This window comes from Daldinia caldariorum, assembly GCF_022478825.1.
Source record: "Daldinia caldariorum strain CBS 122874 unplaced genomic scaffold F4812scaffold_17, whole genome shotgun sequence".
Lineage (NCBI taxonomy): Eukaryota > Fungi > Ascomycota > Sordariomycetes > Xylariales > Hypoxylaceae > Daldinia > Daldinia caldariorum.
In genome coordinates, this window is record NW_025953053.1 from 503,763 (window position 1) to 523,345 (window position 19,583).

General features: G+C 46.8%; 5 protein-coding genes across 5 annotated transcripts; 4 read left to right on the plus strand and 1 right to left on the minus strand.

Moving 5' to 3' along the window:
* The first annotated feature begins 2,851 nt into the window (after nucleotides 1-2,851).
* Nucleotides 2,852-4,446, plus strand: F4812DRAFT_145762 (phosphoglycerate mutase-like protein). The gene is made up of 3 exons (XM_047929671.1): nucleotides 2,852-3,072; nucleotides 3,197-4,095; nucleotides 4,174-4,446. Exons 1-3 carry the CDS (start codon nucleotides 3,037-3,039, stop codon nucleotides 4,325-4,327), a joined length of 1,089 nt encoding a protein of 362 aa, XP_047787269.1. The 5' UTR covers nucleotides 2,852-3,036; the 3' UTR covers nucleotides 4,328-4,446.
* Nucleotides 4,447-7,627: 3,181 nt separating this feature from the next.
* Nucleotides 7,628-9,685, plus strand: F4812DRAFT_466863 (uncharacterized protein; the record flags this gene model as incomplete). The annotated part of the gene is made up of 2 exons (XM_047938579.1): nucleotides 7,628-8,852; nucleotides 8,965-9,685. The coding sequence occupies 2 exons, from the start codon at nucleotides 7,628-7,630 to the stop codon at nucleotides 9,336-9,338; spliced, it is 1,599 nt and encodes a 532-aa protein (XP_047787270.1). The 3' UTR covers nucleotides 9,339-9,685.
* A 1,197-nt stretch (nucleotides 9,686-10,882) lies between these two features.
* On the minus strand, nucleotides 10,883-12,864 carry F4812DRAFT_146461 (uncharacterized protein). Its single transcript, XM_047929673.1, has 4 exons — nucleotides 12,740-12,864; nucleotides 12,413-12,549; nucleotides 11,321-12,346; nucleotides 10,883-11,253 (listed from the first exon to the last, which is right to left on the minus strand). Exons 2-4 carry the CDS (start codon nucleotides 12,480-12,482, stop codon nucleotides 11,033-11,035), a joined length of 1,317 nt encoding a protein of 438 aa, XP_047787271.1. The 5' UTR covers nucleotides 12,483-12,549; nucleotides 12,740-12,864; the 3' UTR covers nucleotides 10,883-11,032.
* Nucleotides 12,865-13,468: 604 nt separating this feature from the next.
* F4812DRAFT_452702 (NAD(P)-binding protein) lies at nucleotides 13,469-14,534 on the plus strand (the record flags this gene model as incomplete). Its single annotated transcript, XM_047936389.1, has 2 exons — nucleotides 13,469-14,098; nucleotides 14,163-14,534. 2 exons carry the CDS (start codon nucleotides 13,469-13,471, stop codon nucleotides 14,532-14,534), a joined length of 1,002 nt encoding a protein of 333 aa, XP_047787272.1.
* A 1,850-nt stretch (nucleotides 14,535-16,384) lies between these two features.
* On the plus strand, nucleotides 16,385-19,191 carry F4812DRAFT_146301 (uncharacterized protein). The gene is made up of 3 exons (XM_047929672.1): nucleotides 16,385-16,927; nucleotides 17,002-18,466; nucleotides 18,547-19,191. Exons 1-3 carry the CDS (start codon nucleotides 16,561-16,563, stop codon nucleotides 18,617-18,619), a joined length of 1,905 nt encoding a protein of 634 aa, XP_047787273.1. The 5' UTR covers nucleotides 16,385-16,560; the 3' UTR covers nucleotides 18,620-19,191.
* Nucleotides 19,192-19,583: the final 392 nt, after the last annotated feature.

Genomic DNA, 19,583 nt, shown 5'->3' on the forward strand with positions numbered 1-19,583 from the left:
GCTACATTGTCTTGGACCCTTGTGTTGATAGCTCCACATACTATTTCTTCATGTCTCGTCTGAAGAAATGAGCTATTGCCTCAATCGACCTTTCAATAGAACCCCTAGGGAGGTAAGTATAGTTAGTACCTAAGGTATCTAACCGCCTCTTTTCTCAGCTGACCCGTGATATGTCTTACTAATTTCCCTTGCAAACAGTAAGGCGTCGGTTTCTGAGTCAATGATGGCGAGTTGGTTTCCTATTAGGAGTTTCAATGGGAGTAGAGAGGAAATAGAAACAGCAGTCGTTATTGCCAGCCACAAGGTTGCATGTAACAGGGGAATCTGCCGTGTTATAACATTAACGTCTTGGACCAGATCCCTCCTGTTGTAACGTTCGCTTCGATGCGGCGACAGTGAAGATCGGGATCTGAGTTAATAGCAACCTAGCAGTCCAGCACTTCTAGTTGCTGCTTTTTCACACAACTATCTACTCCAGTCTAGGCGTGGTGCCTGGAAAGAAGCTGAAAGTTGACTAGGTGATGGTTACCATTTTCCATTCGTGGATGGGTTTCGGCACGCCTTGCCGGCATTGCTTTTTTAGTGAATAGTAGTTCATAGCTCTCATGACCTGTCAGTTGCCTATCAGGTATACTTCATGTAGCAAAACTTTTTGATTCAACATATCACGATGAATAATGGTTATTATTATTCCTCATAAAATATAAGAGGTATTGATCTATGGCGGGTAAAAAACTCCCAAGTATTACATAGATTTCGTGTAGCTCCTCAACCACAATAACCCAAGGGAGAGCTTTCTATATGCAGGTAAGCGCGTACAGGGCGACTAAGAATCTTTATGCACGAGTCCCGACGCAGATCATGGCAATTCTTCACTAGGTACTTCACCCAATTTCCTTGTTTTCGAGGATAAGTCTATGAAAGCCTCGCCTCAAAGCCTTGCCTTGTACTGAAACTGATCTGCGAGTAGGAGCCAACCGGATTCAGTCAAGCTTTCCATATGAACCTTTTAATGTCGTCGGCATTTGACACCCATATCGGGTTCCTCACCACGCGTATGGAGTTAGGATTGTAGCTTAATTCTCGAAACCACGAATTAGTCCCCTTCTTCCCCCCTACCCCAAGTCTTGACCGTGTTCAGCCACTCTTCATGATTACTATTTGTCTACCCGGTCTACTTACCCACCGTAGGTAGACGGTCTAATACGCACTTCATTATAACCAATCAGGACTATTAGATACTAGACTGAGGTGAACACAATGCCAAGTCTGGAGGCTCTACAGAAATGGGAATAGTACCGAGAGACTATCACTTCCCACGGAGTCTTGTCGTTGATGAGATGGAGCGCTTCAAACTGCACAGCGTCAAAACTCAGCCTATTGTAGTCTTGAGCCTGTCAAGATGGCATCGTAGACGGATATGCAGTTTAACTGTTCGTCGTTTTTAGATTATATATAGGTAGCGAAGAATTCTGCCATAATTCATAGACTTCTCTTCTCTATTGCGGCGGTATTATTTCTCGAAATAATTCGTCTCAATATTCTTCGTTCCATTTCGCTCCTATTCGTGTTTTGTGGTGGCTGGACCTCCATTTTGATTATCACTCACTTATATTGAATACGAGCCAGTGAACTTGTACATATTGTCTTTTTTTCTTTTTCTCAGGCTATCATGTTCTATCCAATCAGTTAAAAATGAAATAACTCTCCATCTTACTGGTTGCCACCGCTTCTAGCGCCATGGTGATGCCTCGTCATCATGCCGGCAGGAAAGCCAACGGTGGCAACAGTAGGTCTATGCCATTGCAAACGTTTCTATTATCTTCTAGCAGTTTTTCGAAGACAACAATAACAATTCCGCCGCTGCTGCAGACGATGACAACTGTAACGAAGGACACGTGTGTACATTTCTAAGAGAAGTTCGGGGATTACGTTGAACTCCAACGTGTACGTATGGAATGAAGAATATTGTATGCGAAAAACTTCTCCTGGAATCATGAGTAGTTGACACGTTTTCCTACGTGCCTAATGCTTTGCATTAGTCCTAAGATGATGAAATACAAAGATCATGTCCTTCGCACTAGGTACGCATTATAGAAAAAAAACTGATATGTGATAGATTTGCCATGTATTGGACGTGAAAAAAAAATCATGTAAACACCCTACTTTGCCTATTCGCCTGCTTCGTATGTACTCGTGGTCAACTTTGCTTTTGGGATGCATACTTCCTACGAAAGCTTTACCGCCACTTATCCGTGCAAGAAATTCCGCTACTTGTCTCGTTCGCTGGAACTGCTAAAGAGAATCGCAGAGCACCCAACAAGCGGTCTGCGCCGTGTTTCCGCTCGAAGTTTTTAAGCCATGGTGGTTTAAAATCCAGGCTTTTGCAATATTGTAATGATTTTCAGTGGCGCTCGATCTATCGTTAAGAGGTAGTGAGGAGTGTCTAACCATAGTCACGATAGGTTTCTTAGGTCTTACGTTTAGAGGTATCTATATGTTAAGTATCTCTTATTCTCCCCGGCTACATCGCGGTTTATGGAACTTAAATTTTCAACTTCAAAATGTAAAATATTTGGATTAATTCAATACGCTTGTAAGTTGAGGGTCTTCTATGATATCATACCTAAGGACGCTATTGTATGATGCATTTCGTGTGGTGTTGATGCACGTGACAATGTTTTTATGTTCCTTTCCCACGTGATGCGCTCTGACCTCAATCCACTTTCATACCTCGGCATGGCATCTCGTTTACCTACCGGGGAAGGTGGAAGGTGTACCTTGGTACACACTTAATAATCCAACGGTCCAATGAACTTGGGTCTTTCTCTCCAGGGGCTCACGGCTCACATCCTATTCTCTCCTCTTTCATATTCTAGTTTACAGTTTACAAAAAAAAGAAATATTTCCCGAATTAGTTGCTCCGATTGCGAGTTTATTTTAGCAAAAATTGCAGTATAATGAATGAATAAAGATCATACTGGCTAATTAAATCCCGGACGACTTACCGTCGCGTATGAAAGTCAAAATAAATCAATGTCTCTAGAAGTCATTTACGTGACCCGCCACGGGGTAAGGTGTGCTAGTTCTAATCTACCTATAACCCCAAGCTATCTAAGGCTTATTTACCCCTATTTTTTTGCGGCGGAAGCCACTTCGAAGCTATTTGAACGAATTGTAAGCTTACTATCGTTAGTTCCGTCCTCCATGGGCCGTCGACCCGTCCACTGGGAACTATACAGCTTCAGTCCGTTCTCCCACGGATCTACCCACCGACCCAGCTCTTGCGTCCCATGGCATTGAGCAGGCAAACGAGTTGGCAGAATATCTGCTGGACGTCGATCCGCCCATAGACCAGATCTATTCCAGCCCCTATTATCGATGCATGCAGACGATTCACCCATTTGCAAGCAAACTCAGACGTCTCCAGACCCGATCGTCTGGGAATGTTTCTGGAACCCCCCGTTCCAAGATTCGTGTAGATCTCGGCCTCAGTGAATGGTATGGCTTAGCAAACTTTAAGCACCCCTCGTCTGCACCCCTGAACAAATTGCAGAGCCTCTTCCCTGAGCTCGATGCGCGCTACGAATCTAGTCCAGCGCCATCCCCATATGGAGAGTCTCTACCACAGTTCCACGATCGGGTTGCACGGGCAATCGATTTCATTATTAGACGTAGCGATCAGGATGGTCACAAGGCTGTGATAATATGCACACACGCAGCAGTGGTGATCGCGCTAGGACGAGTTCTCACTGGACAAGTTGAGAAGGATTTCGGAGCATTTACGTGCGGACTTAGCAAATACAGGCGGCAGCGGCAGCAGCATAGTACCGCCCATGCATCTTTAGGGTCTGACAGTAAGACGGATGCTAACGCCATAATCCCGGCGGCGCGGGACGACAGAAAGATCAGAGAAGCAAGATCTAAACCCCATTCGAAAGACGATCCTGTAGGCGATGTCGATCTCCAGCCACATGATTCAATGTCGCCTGATCCAGGATCATCAGGGAAGGTCGACGCCGGACTTTACGGAGGCTGGGTTTGCGAACTGGACTCTGAATGTAGCTTTCTTAGTGGCGGCGAGGAAAGAGGATGGTAGGCATCTCTTATTCTTTTACCTACGTCTTTCAAGGCGTTTCGGGAGTTTTTAGCAGCAAAGCTAACTAATGCTAGGAAGTTCTCTGGCGACGAATCATTCATAGAGACGGATGACGATAGTGTGTGGCCATCGACAGCTGCCTCCAACTCTGACACAGCTATCGAGGAGGGCAGAACAGCGACCAGCAATAACCATCTTAAGTCTATAGTCGATAAGTCTAAGCTATGACACCGAGGCTCACGCAGATCAGCTTGCCGTGTTAAAAAGTATCGTGGGCTGTTTTACCACACTAATAAAGTGCTGGATCAGTTCCATTAAGTTATTATTCTTCCAACTTGGCACGAAATCTAGCGACGCCTTCATACTTGGAATTTCTCATCCATGCTAGACCTACCCAGCACCAATTTCCCACCGAGACTGGGCTTCCTTCTGTCACTTGTTTCATGAAGACCGTTTTACACATAGGATGCGCTTCTTGTTTTGGTGGAACAGTGATACGAAAACGACAATTGTAACATATGGCTGCTGCCATGGAACCAGTAGGTTTTACCATTTCATGAATGGCTTATTGTCCTCAGAGTCGTCTCACTCCAGCGAGCTTCAGTGTTCACCAAAAATATGATCTGGATACTTGTTTGAGGGTCAAACTGAGTATGTTCGCATTTTCCATTAGAGAGATTGGATGTAAAAAATGACAAAGTCTAAACTTTCTGTTACAGCTGAAAGTTAAGACCTATCTGTCTTAGATATTTGCTTGTAGGCAAAAACCAATGGCATATTAATGTGACCTGTCAGAAGTGCTAATTCCTCAGTAAGTTAGTTCCTCGTCACTAGTAGAAATGATTTAGACACTGCAATTGTATCCACTGACTTACGTAGTAGGTTAGGTAGATACCTGCCCAACGCTAATAATATCTAGGTCTCGGCTTTTATGCCAAGTGGAAATCAATCATAATAATATTTAGGTACCTATACACCAGAACCTGTCTCGGATAGGTTAAGGGTTTGAGTTCTTCATGACGCGAGATTTAGTTTAGCGTTATGATCTAACTAGCATCAAGCCACTTAAGATCCTAGCTACAGAACCCTGGAGATCGTTGAGTCTGGAGAACCCTTCTGATTGAAAAAAGTATCGGCGGCTGGTGTCTTGTTCGTCATCACGGCAAGCAAGATCCCGTCCCGCCCAATGAGTTTCACGAAAGTGTAAAACTCGCTGAAAGCCTCAGTATCATTGTCCCAATACCAATTCGTCCTATAAGCCTCTACGTACGTGTACTGCATCTCGGCAGCCTATTGGTCGGTAAATCCAAAGAAGACGGGAAGAGAAAAGAAAGGAGGCAGGACTCGTTCGAATTCAGCCGCAAGATGTAATAGTCGTACTTCAGACCGAAATATACCTGGTACGGCGTTTACTAGTTACGGACATAACAAATTTAGGAAGTTGAAAAACAGGGGGCGGTGGAGAGAGAATCATAAATAATTTTCTAAAGATATCGGCTTCGGTTGCTTAATTCCAACTCGGGAAGCAAGGTGATTAGCTTGTTAAACGCTGCATAGTTTTTCCAACCAACACAGACACCTATTTGGGTACATTTTGCGTCGTTGCTACTCTACTCGAGGACAGGGGGAGGATACGATCAATCCTCCTTCCAGTGCCGTTTCTTTACTCCACCCTAGCTACGTAGCCAATCTGAGGCTCGAGAGTGCATAGTAAACTCACCTTTTCGATTTGGAAGGCTTTGTACTTTCGCAATTTTCCATGTTGGTTAGGTAGCATACGGCTCACATGGCTGATTTTCTCTGTCGGGGGGTTATCACATTAATTCTGCAGAGCTAGTTAGGCAAGGATTTTCCTTGGTCCGAATATTTACTTGTCTCTAGCCGGCCCGAGTGTCTAAAAGTCTCGACCATAAACGACCCCCACGATCAGTGGTCCGATGAAAGCCAATCACAAGCTCTCTCGTCGCGCTTACAAAGACCAAAAAAAAGCACGTTTACCGTTTACCGCACCCCCTTCTTGTTTACTTTGTGCGGCTTTTAGTATGTGATGTAGCCCCCTATACATAACTACCTTACATAGTAGTAGATAAATCCCAACTCCACGAATAAACTGGAGAGGCTAAGCCGCTTCCCTAATTTGATGTTCTAGGACGGCGTTATCCCGAGCAGTTGGCACAATGGATGGCTGAGTTGCTTACCTAGGTACATATTTATGCGCGCTCTCCCTAACAACCTCTCATCGCCGGCTGACAGCACATCGAGCATAACTCCTCCCATCAGTCCTATCCTTCACACTTTTATTCAGTCGTATAACCGGCCCGTGTATTTCTGCCCCCTCCTCGGTTGACCTGCCCCCCTAGACCTTCTCGACGGTCTAATTGGTGGGCTGGTACCGACAGCTTGGAAACCTCTCAAGGGTTATAAGCGAATGGCGTGCCAGTGACACATAAGAGGTTGTTCACAGTGCCAAAAAAAGCGGTAACTAAGACTTTATCGGCTGCCCAGGTGGGAAATACGGGAAGAATTCTTCAATTGCTTTGTTTTTTGTACCTGGAGATCCAAGTTAATTTTCTTTTTGGGACTTCCCGCCGCAGACGATCTCTATGCCACTAATGCGGAGGGCGTGTGTATTTTTTTTTTCCTGGTTACCTGTAGTAGCTTCTAGGTAGTCGTAATGAATAATGTCTTGCTGCATTCATTCTGGCTCCTCGGTCTCATGCACGATCAGAGACCATCGGATGTGGTTGCATTCATTGAAACAGTGTGTCCGAGTTGTCCAGGTTTGCGTCGAGCGTAGCCTTAGACCTCGAGCCACCCCTTGCGCCATGGCTCCGTCCATTCAAGCTTCACAGATTTACCTGGGATGGATGCGCTCCTCCGCTTGATTATACCGCCACTCGACCAAGTGTTGTGATTCTCCGAGTCGTCTATTCCTACCCTACCCAACTTGGGCCACCGCTCCCGCTCGCCTCTTGCCAGGTTAAGATTCTCAGTGCAGAACGGGCGAATTCTCCGCAGTAAGTTGATGTCTTTCCTTTTCTCCACTAATCGCTTGAATAGTAGGCCTCTTTTAAAAGAAAATCCATTTCCTCGTCATTTAACTCAGAGACATTGTAGGTTTACTTATCAACCCAAGACGCATGATATATCAAAAGCCAAGAAACGGAGTAGTAAATAGTGGCCGTTCAACCGACACCCCTAGGGGCGTCTCTCTACTACAGGGCTGCTCTCTGTAAGGTTGCACTAGGTACTCTTCAGTAGACTCGACCCTGAGTGTCGGGACGTTGTTGGTCTATATTAAAACAATAAGGTACTTGGACTTATTCCATCCTACACTGAATCGTTCTCTCACATCGATTCAGGAGTCATAAATAGTCCTGCTCCCTTCACGCCTCGTACTACAGCCAGCATTCTTTGCAGTCTAAGTCTTTATCTAATTCCTTGCCCTTGCTTCTTCTTCATACTTGTCGACCGGTCGGTTTTTACTGATAGCACATATATTTTTTATACGATAAGGGTATGGGAAGAATGGAGCGTCCAACTTTTCAGCCCAGACCGAATTTCAATTCACCACTCTCGCTGCGTACATTGCAGTCGGAGTCAGTCCAACTAGACACTGGTCGACTTCCGCCGGTCATCCCCTACAGAAGAGCAGATGGCACGACCCGCCTTACAGATACTTCGATACCGCCTTATTCGCCGATAAGCGAAAGGTCTGGCTCTTCCTTCTCCCAGGAGTCTACTACTACAGAATGGTGGGAGAATGCTTCGTTTAGGTTTTCCCCGCCTCACACACCGAGGGCAAAGCACGAATTCGACGACATTCCGCGACTTGACTTAGTAGTATCCCATCGTGGGGAGTTCCTCAAGCGTAAATCTGACGACTTGGATGAGAGCTTGAAGAAGATCAAGCTCCAACAAGTCACCCTCCCAAGTGTCTACCACCTCCTACCACCCGAGGAACGTGAGGGCCGTCGGCCCGTTCCTCGCCACAGGCCTCGCAGGATGCTACAGACGCCTAATTCCAGCCCGGAGCCCGAGACGAAGTACTCTCTACCTTCGCAGCCAGCGCTCTTAGAAGCGAGAGATCCCATAGTCCAGTGGCTCAATCTCCGGAGGAGGGAATCCAGCGACAGTCAAGAACCCCTTTCGCAACCCCGAGATTCAAGGGGAGTCTCACTAAGTATCTCGTTGAAGTTTTGCCACAGCGCGCAGAACGCGCAGCCAATATTCTACCGAGAGAAGCAGCAGTACACTTCGCAATCATCGTCCCGCGGCTCATGTCAGCGGCCCCGAGTTTCAGACCAGCAGCAACAACAACAACAACAACAGCCCCCCGCGGCATCGGCTGGGGAAGAATCCAAGGAAGTCGGCGCGAAGAAGGTCCACAACAACACCAAGTACACCACGGAGGAGGCCGACTTCATCCGCTTCAACAAATACGAGAGGAAGCTCTCGTGGGAGGAGAACAAGCGCCTCTTCAACGAGAAGTTCCCAAGCCCTCCGGATAAGGAACGCGAAGTTCAGGGTATCCAAGGCGTTCACTACAGAGATAACCAACACGTCCCCTGCCTCACGGATAGGGGGCGGCGACTTGTTTTCTTGCCCCAGGGGCACGTGAAGGCCGTGGTGGCCCAGGTCCGACAGCAGAAGGAAAACAAGCCGTACTTCAGCCTGACATACCTGTATCCGGAGCGAGCTATGCTCTACGATTGGGTGCCGTATAAGATGCGGTTGAAAGCCGCCGAACTAGGTGAGTACCTAAGGTACCTAAGCTACCTGAGCTATGAATCAGATAAGGGGGGGGAGGGGGGCGAGAGAGGGTAACCCATCCAACAGAACCTCAAGCTAACGAGTCCGACTAGCAAACGAGCGTGCCATACAGAAGGAACAGGAACGGAACAAAGCCATCAAGGCAGGCAAATGGAAGGAGAAGCTAGAGAACGGCCAGTGCGCGTGCTGCTACAAACCAGACGGCAAGAAGGAGATGCAGAGGGGCTCGTCGTCGCGAGAGCACTCGTTTGCCTCCGACGACGACGACGACAGCGACGACGACACCAAGACCAAGACCAACAGCACTCAAGCTCAAGTCGTCGCCATGCCTCCCGGGAACTCCCACCAGTATCACCCCCTCCAGATCCCGCAAATCATCAAGACCGAAGACGGCGTCTACGGGAACACTAGCTTCGGGCCCAGTCAACACCACCACCACCACTATCATCAACAACAACAACAATAATAATAATAACTTAAGAAGAAGAGACAAAGAAAAAAACACGGCGCCTCGAAGCGTTGTGCTAAGTGGATTTCTCTCATACGGCTTGTTGTCTCGGACAGGACAGGCCTCCACGAATATGAATTACAAAAAGGGGCGCACACCGGCTGGCGGGAACGGGAAGGGGAAGAGAGGGTGGCTGGGGCTGGCTTCTTTCGTTCTATATTTTTGTTTTCAACCTTCGTTTGTATCTATTTCGTCTTTCTAGAAACACCACACAGGCAAAATTGCTCGATGATACCCGCGTGGTTCTTCTTTTTGTTTTTGCCCGCCCCTCGACTACCTACCTACTCATACAATCCAATCTACGAGGCTACCTAGGTTAGGTACCTATCTATCTAATCTACCTATCTGCCTGTCCATCATCCTATTCTATTCCATCCCGCATTCTGTTGCAGCAAAGAAAAGAGAGAAAAAGAAAAGAAAATACATAACTACGTCGCTGCATAACAGCCACCACCACCACCCAACGAAGAAATAAATGTCCGGAGGCGTCACAGGGAAACTGGGAGACGGGAAAGGGGAGGCTTTACTGACTTGGCGCTTGGGCATCACTGCTGCTGCTGCTGCTGTTTGTTCATTTTCTTGAGTTTTACTGGAATTACCGATCAACTACCTACCTCTTATTTTGGTTTATTTTACACGGGCTACGGATTAATGACACGAATTGAGGACTCGAGACAACGGAAATGGGGGAGGGGGACATTATTAGCACGGGATATTTGCGATGTATTCTATTATATACCTTCTTTCCTTCCTTTTTATGTTTTTCTCGCTTGCTGCGTTCTAGAAGCGTTCCTTTTGCATTCTATGTTTATTCTTCTTTTTACAATCACAGAATCCGATATAATCGGTGACTCCCTTTTTTTGGTCGGCGAGTACATATTTCGTTGGAGCAGACACGGAAAGGCTGGGCGGTCAAGCGGTAATTAAGGGAGGCTCGTTTTTCGTTAAGGCGGGCAAAAAAAAGCAACAGTCCTTTTTTAGACATTTCTATGTTGTATTCGGTTCTATCATTCGCCAGTTATATACGTCCGTCATTTCATGAATCACTATCCTCTCTCCAGTATAGATATGAATGGGATTGTAGCCGGCCATGGGGTGTTATTCACATACCCCGGGGCCTAGACAAGTTTTCATCTAAATCTGCGCTATATAGAGGTGACTGCAACGCTGCAGAATGAAGGAAAAAGGGTTAAAATTGTTGGGACGCAATGTCTTGTGATTTCTTCTGAGACTAGTCGGTTTCGCCGGCTGTGCTACCTGTAAATCTATAAGAGAGGTTAAAGATGAAGTTTGCCTGACAGTGCTACCGCACCAATAATCATCATAAGCATGGCCCTCTACGACGATTCCCATACCATATTCGGGCCATTCGGGATTCACATGCGAATTAGGATTAGGGCATGTTTGCTTAAACCCTGCCGCGCAAGGCTGGGGCAAGGGAAACCCCCTTCTCTATCCCCAATTTATGCTCCGGAAAAATCACACCCAGGGGCCTAACGCCGATACTATGCCAGAACGCCGGACTGTGCTGCAGGTAAAGCCCGTTGGATAGAAATCAGCCAAGTCTCATGTGTTGGCACCAAGCTATAATAATATGCTTCCGTAGGCTAGCCGCGCGGTACTGTTGGTACCGGTATTTCGTAATGATATCTTTATAGTCCGCTTGTCATAAACCTATCTCGGGATCGGCCGATGTACGTAGCGAATCTGCTCCCCTCTTCATCGGCAATGGCCATATCGCCATCATCCTTATCTAGGTCGTACTCCTCGAGATCTGAAGCATTGCCAGTTCGGAAAGAGTATGGGTTCTTATCGAATTCATCATCCGAGGCAACTTCCTCATCGGGGTAGTCTGCAGCATAATAATTCTCGGCTATATATCTGTAAGTGTGCTGGACTGTAACAACCCTTTTTTAATTACCTTGGAAGCAGTTACATACCGTTTTCGTCCTCATCATCCTCGGCCCACTCGTCTTCACTGTTACTATCTTCCCCGTAGAAATACTCCATATCAGGTTCTTCATCAAATACGAGAACTCCAATGCTATGAGGAGGCACGTGCTCTCCCATCTTACTTGCCGGCACACGTTCGTAAGTTTCGATGATGTAGTCACTATCATCACTGTCGCTGATATCGACATCCGTATCCATCTTCCCCTTATCTGACGGTGCTTGCGTTTCTTCAGGGTGTCGTTCTGCATATCGTTTGATCGGTTTCGGCTTGAATCTGGGTTGGCTCTTAGCGGATGATTGTTGTTGTCGTTTTTCCTCTTCAGCCTTCTGGAGATTGAGTCCAATTTGTTCCATCGTGTATGCATCCAGCTCAGCCGTTAATTTGTCCATATCTACGTTCCATCGTTCGGTCATGGATTTCGGGAGGTCAGCCTTGTACTTTTCCCCATCTTGCTTCTTTGAAAGCTTTGCTACACCCGGTTTCTTGAGCTTGCGAGGCTCCGGCTTGTCAATCTCCATGCCCTCCGTCGCGACAGTTGCGACAGGCGCGCCTTCAGGTACTCGACCGGCAGCATTGGTAATAGCCTGAAACTTTTCAAGAGGTCTGGATGATATTCGTTTAATCTTCCGTTCCACGAACAGCGTAGGTGCGGAGCGTTTCTTTGAAATCCCACCACTGGATCGGTTAGACTGAGAAGCAGTCGCGAGCATTATGTCTTTTCTGGACATGTGAAATCTTCGAGGCTCAGAAGCGGCATCAAGGGGGCTCGGGGGCTTGACGAAGGAGGTATTGGCAGAGTCGCTGGCGGCGGTGTCATTTTCGCTAGAGGCATCATTGACTGTAATGTCTGATGTCTTGGGGCTCTGGAATGTTGGGGTCTTCGAGTGCGGATGAGAAGTGTGAATGATAGGTTTGTGAGATTCGGATAGAATGTTCTCGGCAGGATTAGCTCGTTCTTGTCGTCTCTGATAAACAAAGGCTTCGCTCCGGTGTCTCTTGTTCTCTTGGACACCTAGGATAAAGGTCAACGACTAATTTCTCTGTAGCGCATACTGCGATGTGTTACGCGATAACTCACGGAGAAAAGAGACTGGGGCTTCCTCTGTCGCTTTGCGCTTGACGCAAATTGTCTGTGGCGGTACAGACATGGCGATCTCGGAGAGAGAGGTTTGAGCAGATGATCACTAGAGGTAGGTAGATGCCAACGATCCTGTGCTAAAAACTGATTAAGATCACTGCCGTTAGAAGTTGTAACGAGGAACTCTTTGAATGAGTTGTTCTTGGACTTGTTTAACGTGGGGCAGATACAGGTAGGTACCTCTACCTACAATTAGGGCAGGTAGTGCCTACCTAGAGGTACCTAGGTACCCACGTCTACCGCTAGTTACATTATGTAATGACTTACGAATAGTTAAACCTTAAACCTTGGTAAACCTTGAATCACAGATAAGATAACTACTATCCACCATATAACGTCAATAAAAATTCATGATGCTGAGTTCACACTATTATTTCCCGATATCGATGCATATCATTGTGCATACGAGATTGGGTGCTGACTTGGAGTAACAGTTTATCTTATACTTCTGGACTTGTTAGATTCAAATACGAAACTTGTTGTGGTCTTATCGACGGAATTATTATAACCAGTATTAATGGGAAGTCAGATGTAAGAAATAGATGTAAGAAATGTGAGCAGCAAATGAGAGAGCTCTTCGCGATCTAGCCTGCATTAGCTCCTATTAAATTTGAAGCACTAAGCCTTACAGAGGTAGCACATGAGCTTCCCGCGGCCGACGGCATGGGAAAAGAATGAGGCTTTTCATTCGTCCTAGACGCAACTTGGCCAATCAAAGCTTGTATATAATACCCTAGCTTGGTACTTTTGAAGCCAGAATCATCAACTTTAAGCGATCTTGACATGTACGATCCTTCCAAGCTCTAACAGCATGTAAGACTCCGGTCGGAGAGAAGCAGTCAGCTTGCTAGGATAATAAAAGCCTTTATTAGCCCGGTACGATGTTTATTTCCGTTGCCTTTCATCTTAAATATGCCTGAGAAGGATGTTAGAGATAGATGAACTCTTCTGCCGTACGACTCCGACTCTGGCTTCCCCATTCCTTTGTAGCCCGCGATGTCTGGCACCGTTATCCTTACTGGTGCCAATAGCTCAGCCGGTCTCCACGCCTCCGAGCATCTCATCAAGACGTATCCGCAGCATACTGCTATTTTTACCGTTAGAAGTGCTTCTAGCGATGATGTTAATACCAACAAACTACGTGATATTATAGCTCGATACCCTAATGCGAAAGTGTTCGTTCATGAGTTTGACCTAGCCGACCTTACTGCCGTCCATGCATTTGCTACCATTATTTCGGGGCAGATTATGAGCGGATCTTTACCCGCCATCAGGTCCATCATCTGCAATGCATTTTACTGGAACCTTCTCGTTGACCCCGAACTCACCGTCGACGGTTACGACAAAACGTTGCAAGTCGGTCACATTGCTCATGTAGCCCTAGTGTTGCGTCTTCTCGAACATTTCAGTCCCGATGGCGGTCGTATCGAGCTCCTCTCCAGTGGTTCTCATTACCGTAGAAAGAGTGTGATGACACCGTATTTTCCCGAAATTCCTGAGAACATTGATCACCTTATCCATCCGCCCGCGGATCGCGATAAACAAGGTAGAGGAGCTCAGAGATATGCCAATTTGAAATTGGTTGTTACCATGTGGATGTATCCGCTCAACGAGTACCTACAAAAGGTAAATAGGTAGCCTTTCTCAGATGCTTTCTCCTGGCTTTTGGCTGACGATCCGACGCTCTAAGGACCCCAAGCTCTCCAGGATCACTGTCGTGGCCATAAATCCCGGAAACATGGGCGATTCTCGCGCTTTTCGAACCAATGTCCCGCTCTCGGTGAAGGCCATGCAGGCGCTGGTATTCAACCCGCTAAGGCCCTTGATTCGGCGCTTTGCCGACCCGACTTTCCGCACGTCGCGCGACGCCGGTATCGATATTATAGAGCTGGGTGTTGGTAAGGCGGAAGATGGAGAGCGAGGGTTCTATACGCTTCTCGAGAAAGACGACCCTGACCCCGCCGTTCTGGACAAGGAGAAGCAGCGCATTATATGGGAGAAGAGTGCCGAGTGGGCTAAAATTAATAAGGATAATACTGCGCTGAAAATCGGGTTTGAATGAATCTTGGCCTAGACGACCTAGATATTTTGCTGCGTAGAAGGTGAGGAGGTGACGTTAATACCTAGATGAGTTTCTTTTCGATTGGATGATATTGCGAATATAAACATATCTGTTAAACTTTTAAGGCTTTTAAGGTGTTTAAGTTTAATTTAATCTATATCTATTGTTGAGATAAGCTTATCTGACAATTACAGACATCAAGTTTGGACGAAGGAATCTTTGCTCCGTGGGTCTTGGTGTAACACTTGAAAAGTCTCAACAAAATGACGGCGCAATTTTTTTTTTAATTTTTTTAATTTTTTTTTTTTTTAATTCTCATCTGGTCATTTCATAACGTTTCATAATTACCACAACACAGAACAGAACAAAAGTACAAAAGTTGGCATACGTTAGCTTACCAGGTACCTACCTCCTAATGTATACCTGTAATAGTATAGAATATGTATAATATTAAGTACAATACCTATAGGTTAGCTGTCAACCTACCTCTAGGTAGGTATCCAACTTTCCCGGGGGCACCGAGTCAATGACGGTGGAGAAAACGGAGAAGCCTCCCCGTTCTTTTTGAATGCGCTACCAAGCACACTACCTCTTACTATGTATGTACAAGCAATCATTCAATTATTCTCCATCATCTTTCTCCATTATCCCCGCTTCTCCATCGTGGCCATCCGTCTACATACCAGGTAGGTAGCTTTACGTTTTCGACCCACGAGGTTAGCGTTACGCGATTCGCATCGTTAGTTGATAGGCGAACCTTATTGCAGCTAGATTCACTGCATTTACTGGTTTTACATCATAACTTCTCCTTCAGGAGGGCGACACGTTTCCAAATGCCCACTCGACCTACAGATACGACAACGTGTCTACCATTCTCCTACAACCTTGGTCCTCCTACTCACCTCCTACTTACCTTAGATACTCGAGCGGTACATGTCCCACCCATTTTCTGCAAGTTTTTATAATTATATACGCATCGGGAATACTGTCGAACCTCGCAGGCCTCAACGGTTTAGTAGGCATATATAGGTACCTAGCTAGTGTATTAGGTATGGATTGGCCAAATGATTGGCTTGAGAACAATGATTCGATTTCACCTCTCACAAGTCTATCTCGAGTTAGGGATGGCCGAGCCCATAAGAACCTTGGCTCTGTAAAGGTTGGGTTGCTCCAGTGGCAACGGCTGATAAATGGAACGACCCAGACCAGCGTAAAGCCTGCGTCTTCCTGACGCAACTGATCTTAATGACTATCATGCCATGGCTGTCCAAGGGGAGTATCTGCCATGTACCTAACATACCTACCTAAGGTACTAACCCTACATGACCCTACCCTACCCTATACACTAGAGGTAGTCTCGCATGATGCCATTACCATCCAGATCACATCCTTATATCAGATTTGTCGCTTTCAGATCATCATTGTTCCTTTCCAATAGAACTTGACTAAGTTCACCTGTTCATCTCCTATCAACACATACAATTCTGCTGTTCCTAACAAGCTTCGCTGATACGGAAATTGTTTGAACGGCTAATAATCATAACAACTTCCACCAAGATGTAGGTTATCTATTCGCTGAACAACCTACAACACATTCAAGTTCCGACCGATCCCTACCGTTAGGTCTTAGGTACCTAACCTTAGGTAGTCCCTCCCACCCTAGCCTTCCATGTGCATTAAAGCTGCATGAGGCTATACATAAAGAATTGCATGGATCATGCAAGCCCATTCATATAACCCATTCTAGACTTCCACAATAAGAATGCTAATCTCTAATAAAGAAATATATACCTTGCCAAGCGAAGGACAACTATCAAAACCCACAGTTCTTGGGTTGTACCGTCCCCCGTTAATCCCGTAGCTGGCCTTCCGTGGATTCCCGTTGGATTCGCCTCCAGATCTCTAGGGCCTTACCCGAGCACTCACGAATCTCAAAGGTTCTCGCAGTAGCGGCCGAAGTAATTCCAGCCTGGCTTGATTGATGGCCCAAAAGCCTCATCCGGCCTCTTAGCTTCCATTTCATTTCATGGACGCTATCCTCGATCCTAAATTCGTCCAGCCGACTATCCTACACTCGATCGACCCTCGAAAGGCATCTATTAGTCATGAACTCGTAATTATTCCTAAATCAGCTTCTAACTCATCCGATATGTCTCACCAAAAGGTTCCCATTACCTTCACTTACAAAAAGGACGAGGTAGATCCTCCCATTTATGTGGCAGGATCATTCTCCGATCCGCCATGGCAGCCTCAAGAGATGGATGTCGCCATTGACCAACATGGAGGTCGTCTCTTCACTAAGCAGGTCATGGTCGACGATGGTACAGAAATCTATTACAAGTTTCGCATAGGGCAAGGTGATTGGTGGGCCCTGGATGAGACTGCTGATACAGGTAGATAATTCACCCCTCCATCCTTTATCTCAACACTTACATGTCCACTTCATATACTGACATTCAATTTAAAGCCACGGATGAATGGGGCAACACGAACAACATTCTTAGGGTTTCAATCAATGGAGTCCAAGATGACGCTTCTAAAGAAGCGAAAAAACCCAGTGTTGGCGAATTAGACGGATCGCCAATCAACGGTGGTACGCAAACTCTGGATATCGCACAGGTAGCTGCTGAGGTGGCCGACTCGGCGCGCAGTCTGGATCCTGAGACTCCCGAGCCGGAGATATCTGATGCCGAGGCAGGAAGTATAGGTGTTCGGCGCATGTCAAGCACTCCAATTGCCCAAGTCTCAGAAACAGCCATAGAGGTTGCCAACGTCGCTGCGACGCTGGATGCTGACGAATCTGCTGTAGATGATGATGATGGCGCTGAAACAAACATATGCCCTATGTTTACCCATGAATCCATAGGTCCAGCTTCTCATAAGGAGGACGTCTCCGATCATGCCGTGGATGAGGATGTCCGGGAGAACAAGTCTCATTCCGAGTCCGGCAACCCAGCTAAAGAGATTGAAAACCTAGATTTTGATGATCCCCAGCTGGAAGAATTCCCTTCTGATAACAAGGAGTCTATACTAGCTGCTGTGCGACGTATTTCGACGAGCATAGATGCCGACCGCACAGTTGTTGACGGAATTCCACAGGCGCCCATGGTCACCATTCTTCAGAATCACAAGAATGTGGAGTCGCTCGACAAATCGAGTGAACCGTCGGGTCTTTCGGACTCCCTCTCGGATAATAGCCAGGACCTTCACCCTGACGATATCGTTAGGCAAGCGCATTCCGGACCCAAGGAACCGTCAACAACTTCCCTGGGGTCAATTTCCGAGGATGACGAAGCGCACAACGAAAACGCAACTGATGAGACGCAGGATGCTACAGCTCCATTTATACAACATCCCGGACCTTCGTGGCGTTCGCCTACTCCTGACCGTGCCGCTAGCGACGACGACAAGGACGAGGGAATTGCAATGAGGGTTGATTCCAAGAAGAGGGCCGAGGAATCTCAACTCGCTTCGCCGCATTTACCTTCACCGCCCGCATCCGACAGCAACCTCGAGGAGGCCATAATTCTGGACCCGGAAGAGTCCGCATTGGAGGTATTAGCGGTCGATGTGACACCTGAGGAGGACACAGCTGCCTCAGTCGCCTATGATAACAACCTACCTGTTACCGACAACGACTTTGCCAAGCCGAGTCCAAGTATCGCTACCCGTAATACACCAGAGAGGCACATAAGCGACATTTCTAACGCGGAGAGTACACGCGAGACAGAAGCCAAGACAACGTCGCTCGGTACTACCAGCCCACCCGGCCTGCGGAAAAGGATCATCGAGAGGCCGGCCACGCCTCCTTCCATGCATCACTCCGAAAACCACCATAAATACCCCGCCTGGCTCGAAGCTTGCTTGCGGATCGTGTTTGTGAAATGGATCGGGGGTCTCGCGTCGTGGCTCCACGGCCGTAGGAACAGAGCGTAAGTCACTCACTCCTAATAGCCAAAATACCGTGCTGTGCGCAAGAACCCTATCTCTCTCTAACTTTATCATCATCCAGGCTTATGGCGGCTGGCACAGCTGCTATCGTCGTCGGGGTCGGCTTGCTGTGGCAGAACCCCGTTCGGTTGTAGCTCCTAATGAGGTTCCTGGACAAGCTAAGGTTGATGGCGATGCAGAATATACGGAAGAAAGCTCTCGGATCCAAACCTACTTAGCCTAACCCAACTTGGATCCTTGTTGTCCGTACGTACGACGCGATTGTCTACTACTGTTGGCTTTACGCTTAGCTTGAATACGATGAGATGAAATTGGAGGGTGGAGAGTGGAAAGTGGAAAGTGAACTTCCCCTAACTAACAGCCTGGCGAGCTTACCAAGGTATCTTAACATGGTTGGTGCCCCAGGCCGGGTGGTTTACACGTAGCTGGACTTGGGGGTTGGTCGGGGCTCTTTAAAAAAGTTTCGAATCGGAGTGTTGGATGGATACATTATATTGATATTGCTTCGTGATAGCTTCTGTCTGTGAAGGTTGGAGCCGCCGTCGGGCTCGGCTAGATTATCTTACCTACCTACCTACCTACCTGCATAGAACGAATAATTAATTCACTAGTTTTTTTTTCTCTTCTCTCTTTCCTGCAGAACGGATTGAACTAGCGCTTCGTTTAGGTTAGGTACATTTATTATAACGTTGAGATGTGGTATCTACGTCTATCTTAAGTCGCCCGCTCTCCGGGTAGCACCAGGTACATTATAAAGTCTACGGCGACTATGTCAAGGAAGTAAATAAATAGACGGTAAAACAAGTCATTTTGGGGTTGTGCCCCCGGAATCATAGGCCATCTGTCTAGGTATGTATGTCTTGTACGTGCTTTAGCTCAAGTAAATCAAAGCCCAGGATCGACGTAGTTGCGCCCGTCAAAAGGATAAAGGTTACAATTATATAACCTACCTAGATATGTGGAATATTCCTAGATTCCTTAAGATATGAATAGTCACTATAACACAGTAGGAGGTAAGTACCAAAACGGTCCACTCCTCAAATGGGTATAAGAGTCGAAGCGCTACCTACTCTATGGTATTACGGCATACTCGTACTC